General features: G+C 35.5%; 2 protein-coding genes across 4 annotated transcripts in view; one reads left to right on the top strand and one right to left on the bottom strand.

Moving 5' to 3' along the window:
* Positions 1–1,470, top strand: part of LOC121369179 (heat shock 70 kDa protein 14-like) — a 52,947-nt gene extending 51,477 nt beyond the window's left edge. For all 3 annotated transcript variants that reach the window (XM_041494095.1, XM_041494094.1, XM_041494097.1), the window contains 2 exons: positions 19–241; positions 1,282–1,470. In XM_041494095.1, the coding sequence (XP_041350029.1) occupies positions 19–241; positions 1,282–1,379 (321 nt within the window). In that variant the 3' untranslated portion in view covers positions 1,380–1,470. The remainder of the gene's footprint in view (positions 1–18; positions 242–1,281) is intronic.
* LOC121369181 (slowpoke-binding protein-like) overlaps positions 1–21,000 on the bottom strand; it is a 33,470-nt gene that overhangs the window by 3,258 nt on the left and 9,212 nt on the right. Inside the window, 7 exon segments of the mRNA XM_041494098.1 lie at positions 7,597–12,164; positions 12,167–12,378; positions 14,639–14,662; positions 16,700–16,761; positions 17,305–17,370; positions 19,149–19,202; positions 20,058–20,155. Of these exon segments, the coding sequence (XP_041350032.1) occupies positions 12,109–12,164; positions 12,167–12,378; positions 14,639–14,662; positions 16,700–16,761; positions 17,305–17,370; positions 19,149–19,202; positions 20,058–20,155 (572 nt within the window). The 3' untranslated portion in view covers positions 7,597–12,108.

The following is a 21,000-nucleotide window of genomic DNA, read 5'->3' as shown; positions in this document are numbered from 1 at the left end:
TCTATTTCTAAACTACAGTGTGTTGGTCAAACATGCCATTCAGACAGCGACTGTTCATCACATCAGTGCTGTAGCAGCAATGGCGGCAGCATGCTACTGCACGTCTTGAGGGCAACAACAGCAGCGACATGCGTCAGCAAGTCAGGAGTAAACGAGCAGTGTCCACTAAATGGAGCTCCGTCCGGCTTTGTTCATTCGTGCGGCTGTCAGCCCAATCTCGTCTGCTATGTACGGCCATCAGGTTTGTCATCGCTTCCATACTTTTTGATGACTTGTGACGTTTTTCGTCGAAGTCTGGTTGGAAACATTCCATACCAAACACAAAGAGGCAACCATTATTTCGCTTCTTTATATCATATATTATTATTATTATTATTATTATTATTATTATTATATTTAGGCCTATTTGTTCTTACTATATAAAGAAACTTGCTAATGAAGTGCCGAAAAGATCGCTGCAAGTTCACGTGTACGCTATACCATAATATGGTAGACCTACTCCAAAAAGTTTATTTTATGTGTAACACTAACCTAACCCCAACGTACGAATTTAACAAATAATCTGGACTCAAGGTACAATTAAATTTTATGCTAGGAACATAATCATAGCTTACAAGCGACCATATGACCACTATCACTGATAAAGTCAAAGTTTGCTTTTCGTACGTTTATACATGATCACATTTTTTTGAAATGGTTGGGGGCACAAAAGACAAAATTCCGATCTTCACTGTAAGAAAGCCGGAACTATTTTGCTGCTGGCATTTTAAAAATCTCGTAAAGTTTGCAATCATATCACACTCGTCGCGTAAGCGCGACTCAGGAGATATGATTGCAAACTTCACTCGATGAGATATAAATCATATTTGACAAAAAAACATGAAATATCCTCTATTAACTGCACATCCCATACCTGGTGCTTGATGTGAATTGATGTACAACATATTTGGGCTATCATATATGTATGATATTATTTTTTTCTGTAAAATTTAATTTATATCTCATTAAGTGAAGTTTGCAATGATATTACACAAGGATCGCTCTTGCTCAACAAGTGTGATATAAAATTGATGACGTCATGACATGAATCAGAATTGATCCATGTTAATTGTGATGAAAATCAGACGAATGACACATGAAATCTGCATTATTATACAGATCTATGTATTTATAGCCAGTTACAATAAATAAAGATTATTATTATTGTAATACAGATGTATTTATAGCTAGTATATACAACTACAGTTACAATAAATAACAAGTTTTACTTATTTTATCTAGGTATGATGCCGTCTTTCGGTCGCTGCATAACCCATGAACAACACCAGAAAGAATTAGAGTGGGTCAGAAACAACCCCTGGGTATACATGCTACCATAACGGGACATTCAGCACACAGTAGACGTGCTGTACATATTGTATATACTATAGGCTGAAGATGGAAGAGAATAAACTATGATAGATAATAACATCCCTGGGGTTTTTTTTTTTTTTTTATAAAGAGCAGTGTATATCTAGAACAATATTGTATAATGTATTTTAGCAAGCATCCCTCTCCACCTTTCCCCTCGCCGTCTCTCTCTCTCTCTCTCTCTCTCTCTCTCTCTCTCTCTCTCTCTCATTTGTTCATGTAACATAATCATATTCAACTTTCATACATAAAGGACTAATATAAATCAGAATGAACACACAAGCTATCTCACGGTCCATTCCGTGACGTGGTGAGGTAGCTTGCATGTCTCAATGACTCGGAGAGCTATGCCAGCTGGAGCATCAGCTCCTGGTAGGGTCACCCAAGCTGGACTGATCAAAGGGTAGAGTCTACACAAATATGGACCGGACAGAGGATGTGAGTCAAGAAAGACAACTGTAGTAGAAGCAAACTCCAAAATGGGCTGGAGAGGCTCAGAATCCTAGTAAGGAAACTCTCCTAGGAGAAGGAAAACTCCAAACTGAAACCAAGTCTGCTAAGTCAGAGTGCAGACGTGATGCATAAGCATTAGCGTGGAAACCGAAAGGAAATGTCTGTACATGCACCAAGCTCTATGATCATGAAACAGATGGTCATAGCGAAGTGGTGTCGTCCCCATGGACCAAAGCCAGGTGGGTACGGTGATGGGCCTCCATCCTCGAAGGGGCCCACTCAAGCAACTGGCTGCTCTGTCAGCTTTTTACCGGCCTCGGTAGCGTCGTGGTAGGTCATCGGTCTACAGGCTGGTAGGTACTGGGTTCGGATCCCAGTCGAGACATGGGATTTTTAATCCAGATACCCGACTGCAAACCCTGAGCGAGTGCTCCGCAAGGCTCAACGGGTAGGTGTAAACCACTTGCACCGACCAGTGATCCTTAACTGGTTCAACAAAGGCCATGGTTTGTGCTATCCTGCCTGTAGGAAGCGCAAATAAAAGATCCCTTGCTGCTAACCAGAAGAGTAGCCCATGTAGTGGCGACAGCGGGTTTCCTCTCAAAATCTGTGTGGTCCTTAACCATATAACCGTAAATAAAATGTGTTGAGTGCGTCGTTAAATAAAACATTTCTTTCTTTCAGCTTTATGAAGCCAGGATAAAGTACTGGCTGAATGGAGCAACACTGGCTGTCAAGCTTTGGGATTCCAAAGAAAACTTGACACAAACGGGCTCCGGCTATTTATCGCTCCAGCCAGTGCACCACGACTGGTACATCAAAGGCCGTGGTATGTGCTATCCTGCCTATGTGATGGTGCATATAGAAGATCCCTTGCTGCCAATCGAAAAGAGTAGTTCATGAAGTGGCGACAGCAGGTCTCCTCCTTCAATATCTGTGTGATTCTTAACCATATGTCTGACGCCATATAACCGTAAATAAAATACGTTGAGTGCGTCGTTAAATAAAACATTTCCTTCCTTTCCTTCAAAATCTAGAGCATGATCAACTAAGAAGAAGAACACACAAGAGCCAATGTATGAGTAGATCATTTATAAATGTTCCATATTAAAATATCTTCAAAAGCACAACAACAGCAACGATCCACTAATCAATGGACATATTATAATGATTGCATTTAACAAAGTGTTACTGCAAGCTTGACAATCCTAAACAAAAACAATTTATCAAACAGAATTAATTTGTGCAAACAAAGCACATCAATATACATCTCAAGGCATATTGTATAAAAATTAAGTTAATGATTTTTAAATCAGTTTTATATGAAAAAAAAACCCGAGATTAGATGCACTACCCACTTATTTTCTCCCGCATCGGTGACTAGACCTTCAGACTGGCTGGTACTAGTTTCACATCTGGTCGATTTTGATTGGTTGAATAAGGAGATGAAAGGCCACTACCATGACTTCTTTTTCACTAACCACTAACCGGCCTCGGTGGTGTTGTGGTTAAGCCGTCGGACATAAGGCTGGTAAGTACTGGGTTTGCAGCTCAGTACCGGCTCCCACCCAGGGCGAGTGTTAATGGGTCAATGGGTAGGTGTAAGACCACTACAACTAACCCACTGTCCTGGACAGACAACCCAGACAGCTGAGGTGTGTACCCAGGACAGCGTGTGTGAACCGCAAATGGATATAAGCATAAAAGTTAAGTTGAAATGAATGAATGAACTAACCAGGGGCGGGATGTAGCCCAGTACCAGTGGTAAAGCGTTCACCTGATGTGCTGTTGTCTAGGTTGGTATATCAAATTGTGATATGTGCTATCCAATAAATCCAAACTTTGAACTTTTTCCTCATTAACCTCTAGTATGTGCCATTCAATAACGATGATTAATCAAGCAATGTGTTCTATTAACAACTAACTTCTGTCTTGACATAGGCATAATTGTTTATTTGGGGCCCACCCGCTTGCAGGTGTGTGTGTGTGTGTGTGTGGGGGGGGGGGGGGGTTTGAACCCACACCATTAGTTGTGTTATGGGCTCCCAAGTATCCAGACAAGACTTCTAAAATTACTGAGGGAATGGGAACTATTTTAACGTGCCCACATCCTTACGGTTCGGGCACGCCCACCATGGATCCGATCAGATTCTGGCATAGCCAGTCCACGACTCCATGGCGAGGATTACTGAGGTGTGAGCCCAGGACAGCTTGAATCTTAAGTAGATTTAATCCATATCTGTGACATCACAGATTTAACACCTGACAAACAATGCAATTTAACTTTTTATGCGTTCGGGACAGGGATTCGAACACACTACCAACAGAAAATCTACATTAAAACAAGTACAACGCATTAGTCCACAAGGCCAAGCATCTACATCATCAAAAGAACACGTAATTTAAGCGTTATAAACCTGATACTAGTCGCGGAACACAACGAAAATTGTTGGAAACTAAATCGGAAATCACACGTTTAGCACGTGCCACACGCTTAATGTCAGCTATCCACTGCTGAGGTCTTCTTGACTGAATCGTTCAGGTTAGTTCCGAAAGAAAGAAAGAAAGAAAGAAGTATTTTATTTAACGACGCACTCAACACATTTTATTTACGGTTATATGGCGTCAGACATATGGTTAAGGACCACACAGATTTTGAGAGGAAACCCGCTGTCGCCACTACATGGGCTACTCTTCCGATTAGCAGCAAGGGATCTTTTATTTGCGCTTCCCACAGGCAGGATAGCACAAACCATGGCCTTTGTTGAACCAGTTATGGATCACTGGTCGGTGTAAGTGGTTTACACCTACCCATTGAGCCTTGCGGAGCACTCACTCAGGGTTTGGAGTCAGTATCTGGATTAAAAATCCCATGCCTCGACTGGGATCCGAACCCAGTACCTACCAGCCTGTAGACCGATGGCCTGCCACGACGCCACCGAGGCCGGTAGGTCCGAAAGGATCCTACTGTTTTAGGTTATTAGTTTTGTAAATATTCTTTGCCATTTTAACCAATATTTTCATTAAAAAAGATCAAATAGAAGTTAATTTAGCAGTGAATGAATAATGAATCAAGTTGGTGAGCATACACGGTTAACTGTACATTCTCCATTACATAACACACAAATAAATTAAAATGAAATTAGTATTTAACTGTTTATAGCATTACATTTACCTATTAATAGTCATGACTTTAATGGACTGGATTCCAAAAGGAATCTGGTCACTAATATTACAAAAAACATTGTGGTTTTTTCTCTCATATAATATAAATACCAATACTTTAAGAAACATACAAAATCTATATAAACAAAATCTGTATGGAAAATAAATATATTAGACATACATAATTTAATTGGGATGATTTCATAAATTTAATTAGCAATAAGTCCACGTAACTAAGCTACCTTCACGCATCACTTTTAGCACTAGTGATAACAGCATGTCATTATAAAACATTCTATATATAAATACTATCAAGAAATGGTAATAATACTGTATGGATTATAAAACAGTTAATAATAATGATTTCCTACGTCACTACTCCTCACCTGCACGAAGGATATTTGATGGTGGGGTGGGTGCTTGAAATGTTTATATTTTTGAATGGCCACAAAGACAACTTCCTGCTATTTGGAGAATAAAATAGCAACGCAAACTGATTACATTTTTGGATGTTTAAAAGGTTATTGTATGTGCAGTGAAACCGGTCTAAACCGGATATTGAACAAACCGGAATCCTGTTAAAACTAGCAAAGTTTCATGGTGAAAAATTTATGAAATTCCAAAATATGACCCTCAAAACACTGGATCCTGTCTAAATCGGATAAATATTAGGTCCTCTGCATTGTCCTGTTTAGACAGGTTTCACTGTAAATATTTTAATACATATTCTCTGTGGATTTCTTAGCGAGATAAATAAAAGAACCAGTCGCAACTGCTTCATGTGTTTTGTGTTTTTGACCACATTTATTAATATCAGGAAGATTGCCTTTATTTAATGCATATGACGTGCAGTTTACTTCAGAGTACTGTAGGTTCTTTGTTTTCAATATTGCATCCCCTCCCAGCTTTGTTGAATAAACTTCAAAAATGGGCAACTGGCAATGGATTTCGATTCGAAGTCAAAAACAGTCTGTATGCATATCTGCCGGAAAAGAGGTCACCATTTAGATCCACAGCTGTTTCTGGACAAAACTCCGGTTCCAGTTGTGGAGGAGACCAACTTTCTGAGGGTTATTTTTAACAGGAGACTATCTTTTGTTCCTCATTTACAGTATGTGAAAAAGAAGGGCAAGACTGAATGGGGAGCAGATCGAAAGGTTATGCTCCGACTTTATAGATCTTTAGTTCGGTCTAAACTTGATTATGGGTGCATTGTGTATGAGTCAGCACGTAAGTCTTACTTGCAAATGCTAGATCCTATACACAACCAGGGACTTGGGCTTTGTCTTGGTGCTTTCAAAACATCTGTGGAGAGCTTGTACGTCGATGCACACGAACCTAGTTTGGGTGATAGACATGCAAAGCTTTCTCTGCAGTATGCTACAAAGATTAAAACAATGCCAAAACATCCTGCACACAATGCGGTGTTTGATAATAAATATATGAAGTTATTTGATGCGAAACCGAATGCGATTCGAACATTTGGTCTTCGCATTAAGCAGTTTTTATCAGTTTCAACACTGATTTAACAGACATTTTGGAAACGCCTTCATATTTTATTTTGCCACCTTGGTGTATCTAACCACCAAAAATTGTATTCGATCTTGTGCATCTAAAAAAGGATCGCACAGATGCAGTTATTTACAAACAACATTTTACGGAAATCCAAGAGAGGTACCGTGATTACATTCCTGTTTACACAGACGGATCACGGAATGGGAATTCTGTGGCATGTGCTAGTTTTCCCATCAGACGCAATAATTTCCATGCGATTGCCCGATTCAGCATCAATCTTTACTGCTGAAACCTGGGCAATCATTAAAGCTCTGGAACAGATCACGGATTCATGTGCATTCAAATATATTATTTTCACACTCACTTTCGTGTTTCCAAGCTCTACAGTATATGGAATTGGAGCACCCGTTAGTTGGAATGGTGTGTCTTTTTATCAATTGCAAATAAAGATGTTATATTTTGTTGGGTGCCCAGCCATATTGGCATTAGGGGTAACGAAAAGGCAGATGTTGCTGCCAAGTCTGCTTTGAACTTGTCCCATATCCATGTTGGTGTCCCCTACAGTGATTATAAATATCATATTAACCAATATATTTTTTCGACTTGGCAAGATGATTGGGACGGTGCGGTTGCGAACAAGCTTCATTCTGTCAAGCCAGTCCTGGGAGAGTAGCAGTCATCTTACAGGCGGTGCAGGAATGATGAAGTAGTCTTATGCCATGCCCGCATCGGTCATACATATTTGACACATTCATTTATCTTAAAGAAGGATCCTGCTCCTCAGTGTGAACATTGTCAGTGTACGCTGACTGTGCGCCACATGTTGGTGGAGTGTGATCATCTAAAGCCGACGAGAAATGATAACAGAAATGTTTTGGAATGCTTTAAATTCCATCCAGAATTAATTGTAAAGTTTTTGAAACATTTTGACTTCTGTACAAAGTTTTAAGGTTTACTTAACTCGATTTTATGTATTGTATTATACTTTTCCCCACAGCTCCTTACACTGTGGTTTGACATAAATATATATAAATAATATTTTCATATACTTACAATTTGTGACACCCAATAGGCGATGTGTATTTTTGTGCTGGGTTGTCGTTAAACATTCATTCATTCATGCATCCCCTCCCTAGCAAAATCCTGTATCCACCCCTGGATTGCTAATAAATATATGCAAAAAGGACAAAATCTGTCCAATTATTTCTCTTTTTTTTACATTTCATAATACATGTACAATAATATAATAAATATGTTTGGTAGTTTTGTTTACACAGTTATATTTATAATATGCTAGTTTATTTATCTGTGGTTATTTTAAATACCCACGAAAATAATATGAATTAAAATAATTTCACTATAATAATTATCAATTATTGACCGTCAATGAGGGCAATAGCAATTTCTTCGGTCCATAAAACATGATATTGCCCTCAATGACGGTCAATAATTGTTTTACAACATAATGACATCCATACATTCCTGCTCTGTTTATCGGAATCGAAATAAGCCAATGCTTACAATTTCTCACAATGCGTTAAAACTGATGGGATTTAGTGACGTCACGTAATCCTAAGAATAAGAATAATTTATTTGCATAATACCCGAAATATGGGCAGAGCTAAAATAACAATATAATATATATTTATCTGCAGTAACAATAACATAACTATACATTAATTACATGAACAAACATCTGAATCAACAAATACATATGTAATTTAAGCCTTATTAATAGTGATATTAATATTAATCCTATGACGTATGACATGCAGAAATAAACAGTTGAAACATAACCAAGACAGAAATCAAATTCGAGACACTATGACCAGCAAGAGTGTTAAAATAATATTTATAACAAAATAAAACACAAAATGTGATAAATCTGAACATACATTTACACTGAACAGTTACCGATTACCTCCAAATGCATTTTTTTCATTTGTAACATAAAATCCTGAAAGTGCCGATTCCAACTGCATTTCGATTTATCATGTACGTTTCAAAATCTGCGAGATATTTATTACACAATTTGACGATTACTGACCTTGTCTTTGTCGTATTTGCTGAATTAAACTCGGTATGAATAAAGATGTTATCTTTTCGTGGAAGAACAGCAAAGTGTTTTGTCACAATTTTATGCTTGTTTACATTAGAAGTAGCAGTTGACGTTGCATTACGTTACCTACTCATTAATTGGATAGAATTTCATCTCATCTTTATTATCATTGGTTAAATCTCCAAGGGCAATATCACTTTTGATAGACCGGTAGGTCCATCTCAGGGCAATATCACTATTTTACGGAAGGTCATGTGACTGGTTTTTTACCAATAAGAATACAGATATATTTTCATTACGTAATAATAATAAAAATGTTTCATATTTATACTGCCTTGTGAACAGTTTGTGAAAATGTAAAGAGCTAAATTATTTGGTTTAGTTATTAACATATCATAATACAGTAAAACCTGATTAATCCAGATCATGTTGGTGACCTAATATTGATCCGATTTTGACACGATTCTGTGTTTAGAGTGTTGGATTTTAGAATTTACTAAATTCGGGACCATGAAACTTGGCCAGTTTTGACAGGATTCTGGTTAGTTCAGGGTCCGGTCTACACAGGTTTCACTGTATAAAGACAATTTACATATCGTACCCTAATGCTTTCTTCTAACATGACAGTTATGAAAAGCATAATGATCAGAAAATCAGATGACATAATACAGACTACAATTCCAAAAGGTATGGCATAGAACAACTCACATTTTAGCCATAAATATATATTATGTGAAGGTGATCAACATATCAAACAAAAACACAAGTGCATGCACATAATTGTAAAACTATTACTGTATGCTTAATTAACTATTTTTAAAAATATTGCACACAATACTGAAAGACACATGGTCCAATTCACACAATTTCATCAACAAACAAAAAACATGAAACATTTTACAAAGAGACAACTTCATGTGACATGCATGTTGTTTTGACACTGTGAATATATGAAAATTACACCTTTAGACCAGTAAGATCAACAATAATTAAAATGGCTGCATGGCAAAGTCAGAGGTTGAAACTAAGAGGAACATGCCTGAAACTCAATTTGATAAAGGCTACCGGCCTTAGAGCGAGTTTTAACGACTCAATGGGCAGGTATAAGACCCTTACACCCTCTTTTCTCTCACCAACCACTAACCCACTGTCCTGGACAGACAGCCCAGATAACTGAGGTGTGTGCCCAGGACAGCGTGCTTGAACCTTAATTGGATATAAGCATGAAAATAAATTGAAATGAAATGAAATGATAAAGGCATGTAAACACACACACCAAAATATCCTGTGGTTGCAGATGTACAGTCCAACCTTATTACAACGACCATGTTCGTCCCTGGTTCACTTTGTCGTTAAAACAAATTTGTGGTCGGATGGTGTAAATGTCATATTAATGAGGTCAGACTGTACATGTTGAGAAATCATGCAGCCTAACTGTAATATCTAAATAATAATTAGCTGCAAAATTCTATTACAAAAGAAATATTTATATATAGAAGATATTTCATGTTTTCTGTCAAATAGGATTAATTTTTCATTAAGTGAAGTCTACAGTCAAATCACTTGAATCGTGCTTAGGTAATGTGTGATATGAAATATTGCTGATTCATGATACTGAACATATGAAATTATCTATTTACTGTATAATGTTTGGCAACTTATTTTGTTATTCTAAAAATCTTTATTGCCAGCAATGAACAATCACCACTGGTTTCCCTAAACTAATTAATGGATGCAGATCAATGCAGACACTCTGTGACAGATATGCAAAATTAAACAGGCTTCAACTTCCCAGATCTGTTGCAGACATAAGCAGGCTGTCTGAGACTGTTTCATAAACATTTTCTTTGATCTCTACTGATCTGTCTGTTGACAATGGATTACAGATTTTATGACAATCAGGATTTAGTGTAAATCTTGTGATGTCAGTGCTGTTACTTTGGTAAACAATGTCATTTACAATAATTGTGATAACACTTTTTAGAGTGGCAATAGCACTTTTTTAGAGTGGCAATAGCACTTTTTTAGAGTGGCAATAACAGTTCTTAGAGTGGCAATAACACTTTTTACAGTAGCAAAACTACTTTTTACATTAGCAATAACACTTTTTACAGTGGCAATAACACATTTTTAAAATGGCATTAACACATTTTTACAGTGGCAATAACACATTTTTAAAGAGGCAATAACACATTTTTAAAGAGGCAATAACACATTTTTAAAGTGGCAATAACACATTTTAATGGTGATAACATGAAAACTCACCAGTCACTGATTTCACTGTTATTTTACAATAAACAGGAAGTAGTAGATTATAATTTATACATTTATCAATTATGAATTCTGTACAGCACATATATGATTGTAATAAATTTAGGCTTCTAAGAATTTAAAATACTTTTTATGGGTTATACAAAAAATTTACAGTCAGACCATTTCATTTTGCCTAACCTGTTACAACCACGTATATGATATTCTAACTATAATGTGCCATTTATGAGTCACACAAAAGCAAACTTGCATAAGCACTGGGTGAAAAAAACTATTGGTCTCACAATTTTTAGAAACCTGAATGTATTCACTGTCAGAACAAGAAAGTGCATAACAATATTAAACAAAATGTGCAAACACCTCTAATATATTAAGCTTATTAATTTCATCAAACTTTATAACTTGAGTGAGATCATTATTTAAACATGATAAATACTATTTTCAGTACAACTGAACCAAATGGATCGAATATGAAATGCAGAGCAATGTACTTTATCTCTATTGCATATGTTTATTGTATACAAGAATCAATCAGTCAATCAATTAACCATTTCTTATCACATTCTACATTCTCGGAATTAAATATTTTACTCTCATAATAATAGTATCAATATTCTGTATGACATGGTCAACAATAACTGATACTTTTCTAATATCAAAATATGGGTTCCTTTTGCTGTTCATTTTCAAATTAATTAATTAATTAATTAATTAAAAACATGATAGCTTGCAGACAAACAAATGTGACCTATAATTTATAAATGATCTTTGGTTGTCATTGCTGCTAATGTGCCCCAGTCTACATGTTTCATTCATGATTTTGAAAATAATTTAAAATAAAGTAAAATTTGAGAAAGACAGTAAATGGCACTCACATTTATGCAATAATTTTCTTTTGAAATACAACAGGACAAATATAGCCGACAATTTTTAAAATAAGTGGAAAATTAACATATGAGAAGCACGGACAATGAATATGAAAAACAAAAAGAGTAAAATTTGTGAAATGCTGAGATGAGATCAGTCAGATTTTTGGATTACTTCTGTGGTTTTTTTTCAAATTTGATCCTTTTTTCGATGTCACCCAGCAAAAATAAGGGAAAACTAACATTTGAGAAGCACAACAGACATACATTTATACAACAGTTTTTTTTTTAAATACAACAAGCAAAAAGTATCGATGGTTTTGAAACTGACGAAAAAAGTAAAACATTTGTGAAATGCTGAAATCACTGTCAGACTTTTGGATTACTTTTGTCGTTGGTGACCACCTTTTTCAACTTGGATCCTTTTTGATGTCACCCAGCAAGGCCTGTCTGCCTGTCGAACTTGACGGTTGTTCGATCTGGACAGCTATGGTTGTCGATGTGGAAGGTGGTGGGGGTGCTACAGGAGGGGGAGGAACTGTGCTGGAATAGGCTGGAGCGGGAGAAGAGAAACTGACTGTATTGTCTGCATAAACAGCTGAAGAATGTCCCGATGTCTGTTTTTTAGGATCAGATTTTCTAAAGAAAAAAAAAGAAAAGAAAATTGAAGAATATTGTTTTCTGTAACATGAAAAATCACACGCCCTTGACATTATTTACACATTATTCATATTACTGACACATCAACAGGGCCCTAGATTGCATCAAAGTCGAGGTGATAAACATTGTACCCAAATAATCACATCCAAATTAACTACTAACCTCAAAATATTTCACCTCAAAACCACTGAAATGTTAAGTTTAATTACATTAAAATAACTTGAAAAGCATTTCAAGTTATTTTAATTGAAAAGCATTTCATCACCTCTGTGCGTATTGTAACCTCACCATGGTGCAGAGGTGTAACATTCTCTTTGAGAATGGCCAATATACAGCACAAAATTGAAATTTTGAGTAAAAGTCTCTATCTGTGATATTTGTGTTTTTGCGTAGTTCTTTACACTGTGTTTTTATTTAAATCTTGAATTTTTGTATTGATGTATTTGTTTGCATTACCATAGTTTGACACCCAATAGCCGATGTATTTTTCGTGCTGGGGTGTCGTTAAACATTCATTCATTCATTCATTTATTCATTCATTGAAAAGCATTTCTGAATATTGGCAACTCTCCAGCAGCTGTTAATGACAATACTGAACTAAAACAACCTTCCTGCACTCAGATTGGTTATGGCCCAGGAACAGTCCTCATTGTGCCCAAATTTGTGAGGTCTAAAGCCTACATCAAACACCCAAAACATATTGATGTGAATTGATCTGCATCCAATATGGCTACTTCCTATCATGAATAAACTGAACTCGATTACTAAGCCATTTTATTCACTTTGAACCCAATCAACATAAGCTGGTGGAAATTGTCATTTACTTCTAGTTCTGTTCAGTAGTATATCTTCGTGTGTAAACAGTCAATGACAGACAACAGTTTGATTCAATTCCAGTTGTAGATGTATGTGTATTTCTAATGAACATCACATGACCTGATGTCATATGATTGATTGATAAGATTTCAACTTATTTCCGTGCTTATATCTAGGTTCAAGTACGCTGTCCTGGGCACACACCGTAGCTATCTGGGCTCTGTCCAGGACAGTGGGTTTGTTGTTAGTTTGTTAGTGGTTAGTAATAAAGAAGAGGGTGCAGTGGCCTTACACCTACCCATTGAGCTCTTAAGAACTCGCTCTGGGTTGGCGTCGGTACCAGGCTGCAAACCCTAACCCTACCAGCCTGTAGTCCGATGGCTTAACTACGGCGCAACCGAGGCTGATTGTCATATGAAAGCCACAAGACGGCTCCAATGGAGCCATATCTCATTCTCTGTATCCAATGAAACTTCAAACAATTTCTAGTTAAAAAAAAAAAAAATTGTTTTTATTTGATGACATCACTAGTGCACATTGATTTGTTAATCATCAGCAACTAGATGTCAAATATTTGGTCATTTTCACATACATGTATATTATAGTCTTATTGAGGAAACCCGCTACATTTTTCCATTAATAGCTAGGGATCTTTTATATGTGTTATCCCACAGACAGGGTAGCACATACCATGGCCTTTGATATACCAGTCATAGTGCACTGGCTGGAATTTTAAATAGCCAAATGGGCCTACCGATGGGGATCGATCCCAGACCGACCATACATCAAGCAAGTGCTTTACCAGTGGGCTATGTCCCATCTTCTGCTTTAAAGTGCATTAAAGTACATCAATGCACAGGAAAACAAAAGGTGGTGTGTCAAGAGAGTAATTTACCTGCTAGAACTAAAATCTATTACTAAGACTTTGTATTAGTAGGAAAATAAACAACATCAATCAATAACATTAAGTGCCCATGGAATAACTGAAAAAATACTGGTATAGTGTTATTATTTTGGCAAGCTGCTACTTCTACTTCTATATTCCTTCATTTTTCAATATATATGAATAAAAAAAAAAAAATAAGAAAGAAAAAAAGTTACCTAATTTGTTTTTAAGATAGTCTTTTTAAGTACTGCACTAATTAAAAAAATTGACAAATGTGGGTGATATATTTAATATTTATCTGAAGTAACAGGAACACAGTATAGAATTCCCACATATCTAGTAAATAACTACAATTATTATCCTTCTGGACCACTAATACATTGTTATTCATTCATACCACTATTCTCATTATACTAATACTTTTGTGTATTTTATATTTGAATAAGACACAACTGATCAAAATGTATGTAGTGTAGTTTTTGTTTCTTACTTATCTTATTAACCACTAAAAATAATAGTGTAGGAAAGTATTTATACCTGCCATCACCTTTGGATTTGCTTCTGTAAAAAAGAAGAAAAAACAAAGATATACCCATCATATGTTGTAAAAGAGTTTGCTTTACGTAGTATTTAGAGACATCTTAAAAAATCGTTTTGGATACAAGCGGGTGGTCTACATTTAAGGACAATTTTAAAATGTTTATTTACTACAGACATAAAACAATTTGTAATGTATTTCAGATTATGCACTGCTTCATTTTATTAAGTATTTCACAGTGTTCACATAGAAAATGGTTTTTGAATGCTTAGGTGTGCCGATACACCGGACAGCACTGTATACATGTGAACTTATTAAAATGTGCTATCAGAAAATGGGTACCAGAGACTCAGTCATTGTAGAATATTTCACCTATCGTGAGATCACCTCATGAAACTAAGAAATCAGATTGTCTACCCAGTAATCTGGATCACAGTAAAGATCTAGCTTTCCAACAGTTAGTATGGCAATAGCCTGTATATGAATTGTGTAAATACAGTGAAACCTGCTCTAGTGGCCACCTGTATCAAGTCGCCACCGTTCCAAACAATCTAATATAGTACAAACTGACCTGCATTAAGCCACCACCCGTCATCGATGCGCAGGTGGTTTAGGATCAATCCCGTTGGTGCGCCCATTGAGCTATTTCTCGTTCCAGCGAGTGCACAACAAGTGATATATATATATCAAAGGTCGTGGTATGTGCTATCCCATCTGTGGGATCGTGCATATAAAAGATCCCTTGCTACTAATGGAAAAAATGTAGCAGGTTTCCTCTCTAAGACTATATGTCAAAATTACCAAATATCTAACATCCAATAGCCGATGATTAACAAATCAATGTGCTCTAATAGTGTCGTTAAACAAAACAAACTTTAACTTTGGTGGCTGCTTAACACAGGTCTGACTGTACATTTTGACCTCTGACTCGTAACCAATATGACGCTTTTATACTTTTGATGACACCATCAAAATTAAGTTCCCCTAAAACATTTTTTAATAAAATATTCAAAATTGTCCCTATAAATTAAACACCTTCTGTCCAATGCCCAGCTACTGGCCCTGCCAGAGACTGGACGTAGGATAGACACGCCTGAACCTCTATTGAATATAGGCACATTAATAAAGTACCTGTAGCCCACATAACATGCAGTAATCAGCTGAGAGAAAGAGTGACGTCACAACATAAAAACAAAATGCAGTTACAGAGACAGCACAGTGTAAAAAAATAGTGGTACGGCTCGTGGTTGCCAGACTCGCCTTTCAAATTACTTGTAAGGGCATTTTCACAGATATAACAAATATAACCACACACACACACAAAAGTGGCTTTACCAGCTGTACCGTCTGCGCCACCACTGAGTTAATTTTATGAAATAATTACACTAAAATTATAAGCTTAGACTATATTTCTAGGACAAGTCCTTTTGTGGATGTTTTTCTCCGATGTTTGGTAAAGCTGACTCTAATGATTGATTTTCTTGGGACTTGTGTCAGGAAAAAAAAATCAATAAAATTCTCTATTTATAGTAATTATATTCAGCTGCAGAAAAAACATCGATGATATTCTCTATTTATTGTAATTATATTCAGCTGCAGAAAAAACATCGATGATATTCTCTATTTGTTGTAATTATATTGAGCTGCAGAAAAAACATCGATGATATTCTCTATTTATTGTAATTATATTCAGCTGCAGAAAAAACATCGATGATATTCTCTATTTGTTGTAATTATATTGAGCTGCAGAAAAAACATCGATGATATTCTCTATTTGTTGTAATTATATTGAGATGCAGAAAAAAATGTGTAATTATATTGAGCTGCAGAAAAAACATCGATGATATTCTCTATTTGTTGTAATTATATTGAGCTGCAGAAAAAACATCGATGATATTCTCTATTTGTTGTAATTATATTGAGATGCAGAAAAAAATGTGTAATTATATTCAGCTGCAGAAAAAACATCGATGATATTCTCTATTTGTTGTAATTATATTCAGCTGCAGAAAAAAATGTCTAGAATATTCTCAATTTATTATGTAGAACTGCATTCTTACTTCAGAGGTTTTCCTTTCTTGGCATTTTTCAACAATGTTTTCATCGTTGAATTTAAGTTTATCTGGAAGATAACAAGAAACTCAGTTATTGTAATTGTCGTCCAAAAGTGTTACAGTTTATACACAAAATCAACCTATTTTTTTAAATAAATATGTGATTGTAATAAACCCATAAAATAGTTCATGGATATACTCAAAATAGTGAAATATTGCATTGTAACTGCAAAAATTGTTGATTGTTAAAAGAATGATAAAAAAAGCTGCTACTAATTGTAACTACTTGGTTTGACGTAAGAAGTAACAAAAAAAAGACTCTTTTTGTATGCCATTTAGAAAACAATCGGCTCAGAAATCAATAACTTGTAGTAAATTGAGTAGTATAAAAAAGGCTTTCCCTGTGGGAAGAACTATAGGTATATGACATTGTTATAAATGTGGTAATTCATGCAATAAAAAACTAAAATAAAAAACTAGAAAATATGTTTTAAGTAATGTTTACTGAAGAGAACTGTTCACTGATTTTGGAGCTAAATTTAATTTTGCTCACACACCTAAACGGATCCAACCAAGTCACCACACAATATTGACAGAATTGAAATACTTACTGGAGCAGGGTTGTACATAAGCAGGGCATCGAGATGTACAGAGGAAAAGAACGAATGCTGAGATATCTGAAGAGAAAAAGACAATACCAATACAATATTAAATCACTTTAAATTTCAGTCCATCTCATGATGATGAACTATAAGTGCACTTAGTTGAGCAGTTTACATAAATACTAATGTTATGCACTTCTTTAAAACAATCCCCAAAATAAAAACATCAATAAATGAAGCATTCTAAATTGTCCTTGCAAAAATGTACACTACTTGACAGTAATTGTATTACTAGTATTAGTCTTAAAGGGACAGACCCTAGTGTTTAAACACTACAGCATATTTTTCACTATTATAGTCGGTTATGATCACTGAAATCAAACATTACTTATATTTTATTCTTTAGATTAACCATTTCCGTACAACCAAAGTGTTTCCGGTCATCCTGTTGTTTCTAATATCACAAAATGCATTTTTTCTTATTTTAAAAAAACGCACATGCGTCTGAGAAGTAGCCGTCATTGATTCAAGTTATAGTCTATTTTTTAAGGATATTTTTCCAGTTTTAATGTCACAGACTCTTCTTTCACCTTGTTGTAACTTTATCCAAATGTGTTACAGGTTTGTTGATTAACTAAACTTAGTGTCATTTTTACGAGTTGAAACTAGGGTCTGCACCTTTAAACTGATACAATTTTGACAAAATTCATTGATATTAATGATAATAAAAAATGAATTAAAGGTACATGAATAAAACAAATTAATTCTATGATATGCCCTGTATACTACATAGTGTAAACAAACTGTTTATATAGTGTATAGGCTACAGCATATATACATTAAAAAAAAGTTTACAAAATTAATTTTTAAATTTAGGTGCCTATTATATATTTGTTGTTTGTAATATATTTTGCTTTGATTTCTATGGACTCTTTATGTTATTCTTTGTATCATGTAGTACCATAAGTTTTAAAATGTTCATGGGGGAACCCTCCGAATCCCCTCACTTAGGCACGCCTTCAGCGTGCGTAATGCTAAAAAAATTCTGGCTACGTGCCTAATAATACCCTAGTCCAGGCAGTTATGTAAATTTGCATTTTTTTCCAGAATTAGAAATCCATTGGTAGCATTTTTTTCAGTCATTTGATCATGGCGGCCATCTTGAAATTCAAAATGGCCATACTAGTCATATGTTTCAATGCCTTCAAAATTGAAGTCTCTCCTGGCCAAACTGGCAGTGACTTACAAGTATCTGCATGGTACTGACTGGTCATCGTACTCAAACGCAATTCCTGAATGTTGTTTTATTATGAAAACATGAAACCATACACACTTACTTATTTTGAATGGATGCAGGGGTGGATCCAGGAATTTGTAAGGGGGGATAACAAAACTGCAAAATGGGCGAATCTGTCCCTTCACTTATTTTGTGGATGATGTATTAAACAAAAAACTATAAAACGAATTAATTGAAAAGGGCACTTCAAATGGGAAGGGAGGTCATGGGACCCCTGTGAAAAACCCCTGAATCCGTCAATGGGATGCTGTTGTGTTGCCTGTATATTAAGACACTTGTTGAAGTTTTCCTTGTTGGCCTGCTTTCTGTCCATAATGTACTCAAAAAATCTCCATTGGTCTTGGCCAAATGGCGTTGCCGTCTAATTTGCCAAATTCTAATAGAGTCTGAGACACTAATGTCATGACAACGTCATACAAATTGTATTGGTGTGACGTCATTACAGATTGAGTCTGGATGCTAAACATTTTATAAGCCCTGGTATTCTTAACCAGTTATTATTCGAATATATCAATATAAAGGTATGAATATAACCAGAAATATTTCTTAATCATACCTCTCTCACTGTTGGACATTTCCCATTTTCATTTTCAAATATGAAGTTTAGAATCTGGAAAGAATAGTTAAAAGCTCTGCATATAAAAAATTTAAACATAAAACTATCATAAACTTTACTTTTAACATGGCATGATAAAATATAGTTTAACTGAACATATATCTTAAATCGTTTATAAAAACACCACATTTTTGTTTATCTTCAGAAATTAACATATTTGAAAAAAAAGTTTGTTTCTGTTTAACGACACAACTAGACAACATTGATTTATTAATCATCGGCTAATGGATGTCAAACATATGGTCATTTTGACAGTCATAGAGATAACATTGATTTATTAATCATCGGCTAATGGATGTCAAACATATGGTAATTTTGACAGTCATAGAGATAACATTGATTTATTAATCATCGGCTAATGGATGTCAAACATATGGTCATTTTGACAGTCATAGAGATAACATTGATTTATTAATCATCGGCTAATGGATGTCAAACATATGGTCATTTTGACAGTCATAGAGATAACATTGATTTATTAATCATCGGCTAATGGATGTCAAACATATGGTAATTTTGACAGTCATAGAGATGAAACCCGCTACATTTTTCCATTAATAGCAAGGGATCTTTTATATGCACCATCCCACAGACAGGATAGCACATACCACAGCCTTTGATATACCAGTCGTGGGGCACTGGCTAGAGCGAGAAATAGCCCAATAGGCCCACCAACGGCAACCGATCCAAGACTGACCACGCATCAAGCGAGCGTTTTCCCACTGGGCTAAGTCGTGCCCTCTTAATATATTTGAAGGCAGTTTCTAAATGGCAAACTGGCACATTTTATTAATGCGTAGATATAAGTTTTGTAAAAACAATAATTACAGAAATGATAGAGAAACCTACTTCAACAATTTTCGGTGACTGGTTACCAAGGAGATGTTGAGGCTCTGGTTGTGCCACATCGAGCTCATAGCCAAAACACATCTCAAACAGGAGGTGACCTGAAGAAAAAAACCCAGCAGTTTATAACCTCTAACAGATTTCATTGCCAAGTTACATAGCTAAACATGCAAGTTACATAGCTAAACATGCATCTCAAACAGGAGGTGACCAGAAAAACAACAGCAGTTTATAACATCTAACAGATTTCAGTGCAAGTAACATAGTTAAATATGCAAGTTACATAGTTAAACATGCAAGCTATATAGTTAAACACACATCTCAAACAAGAAATGACCTGAAAAACAACTGTTAGCAGTTTACAACCTTTAACAGATTTCAATGTCAAGTTACACAGTTAAACACACATCTGAAACAGAAGATGACCTGAAAACCCCCCAGCAGTTTATAAACTCCTAAAATATTTCAGTGCCAAATGTAGACACTATCCTACGGCTGAACAAGCTATAAAGGACACCATGTATAACAACCACCTATCACTAAAGAGCATTTCAATTATTTATAATTTACCTCTACATAAAGAACACGTATTCAAAAAAGCCATATGTAGAATACTTGGTGGCCTTTTTTGACAGGTTTGACTGTAAATCTAAATTACCGGGTAGTCAAAATGTCTTAACAAATATATTTCCAGTAACATATAGCAGAGATTAATATTAAGTTTGTTTTGTTTAACAACATCACTAGAGCACACTAATTTATTAATCATCGGCTATTGGATGTCAAATATTTGTTAAGTTTGACATATAGTCTTAGAAAGGAAACCCGCTACATTTATCCATTAGTTGCAAATACACCAACCCACAGACAGGATAGCACATACCACATCCTTTGATATACCAGTTGTGGTGCATTGGTTGAAACAAGAAATAGCTCAATGGGCCCA

The sequence above is a fragment of the Gigantopelta aegis genome, chromosome 3 (genome assembly GCF_016097555.1).
Source record: "Gigantopelta aegis isolate Gae_Host chromosome 3, Gae_host_genome, whole genome shotgun sequence".
Classification (NCBI taxonomy): domain Eukaryota; kingdom Metazoa; phylum Mollusca; class Gastropoda; order Neomphalida; family Peltospiridae; genus Gigantopelta; species Gigantopelta aegis.
This window is presented reverse-complemented; position numbering and strand designations above follow the sequence as displayed.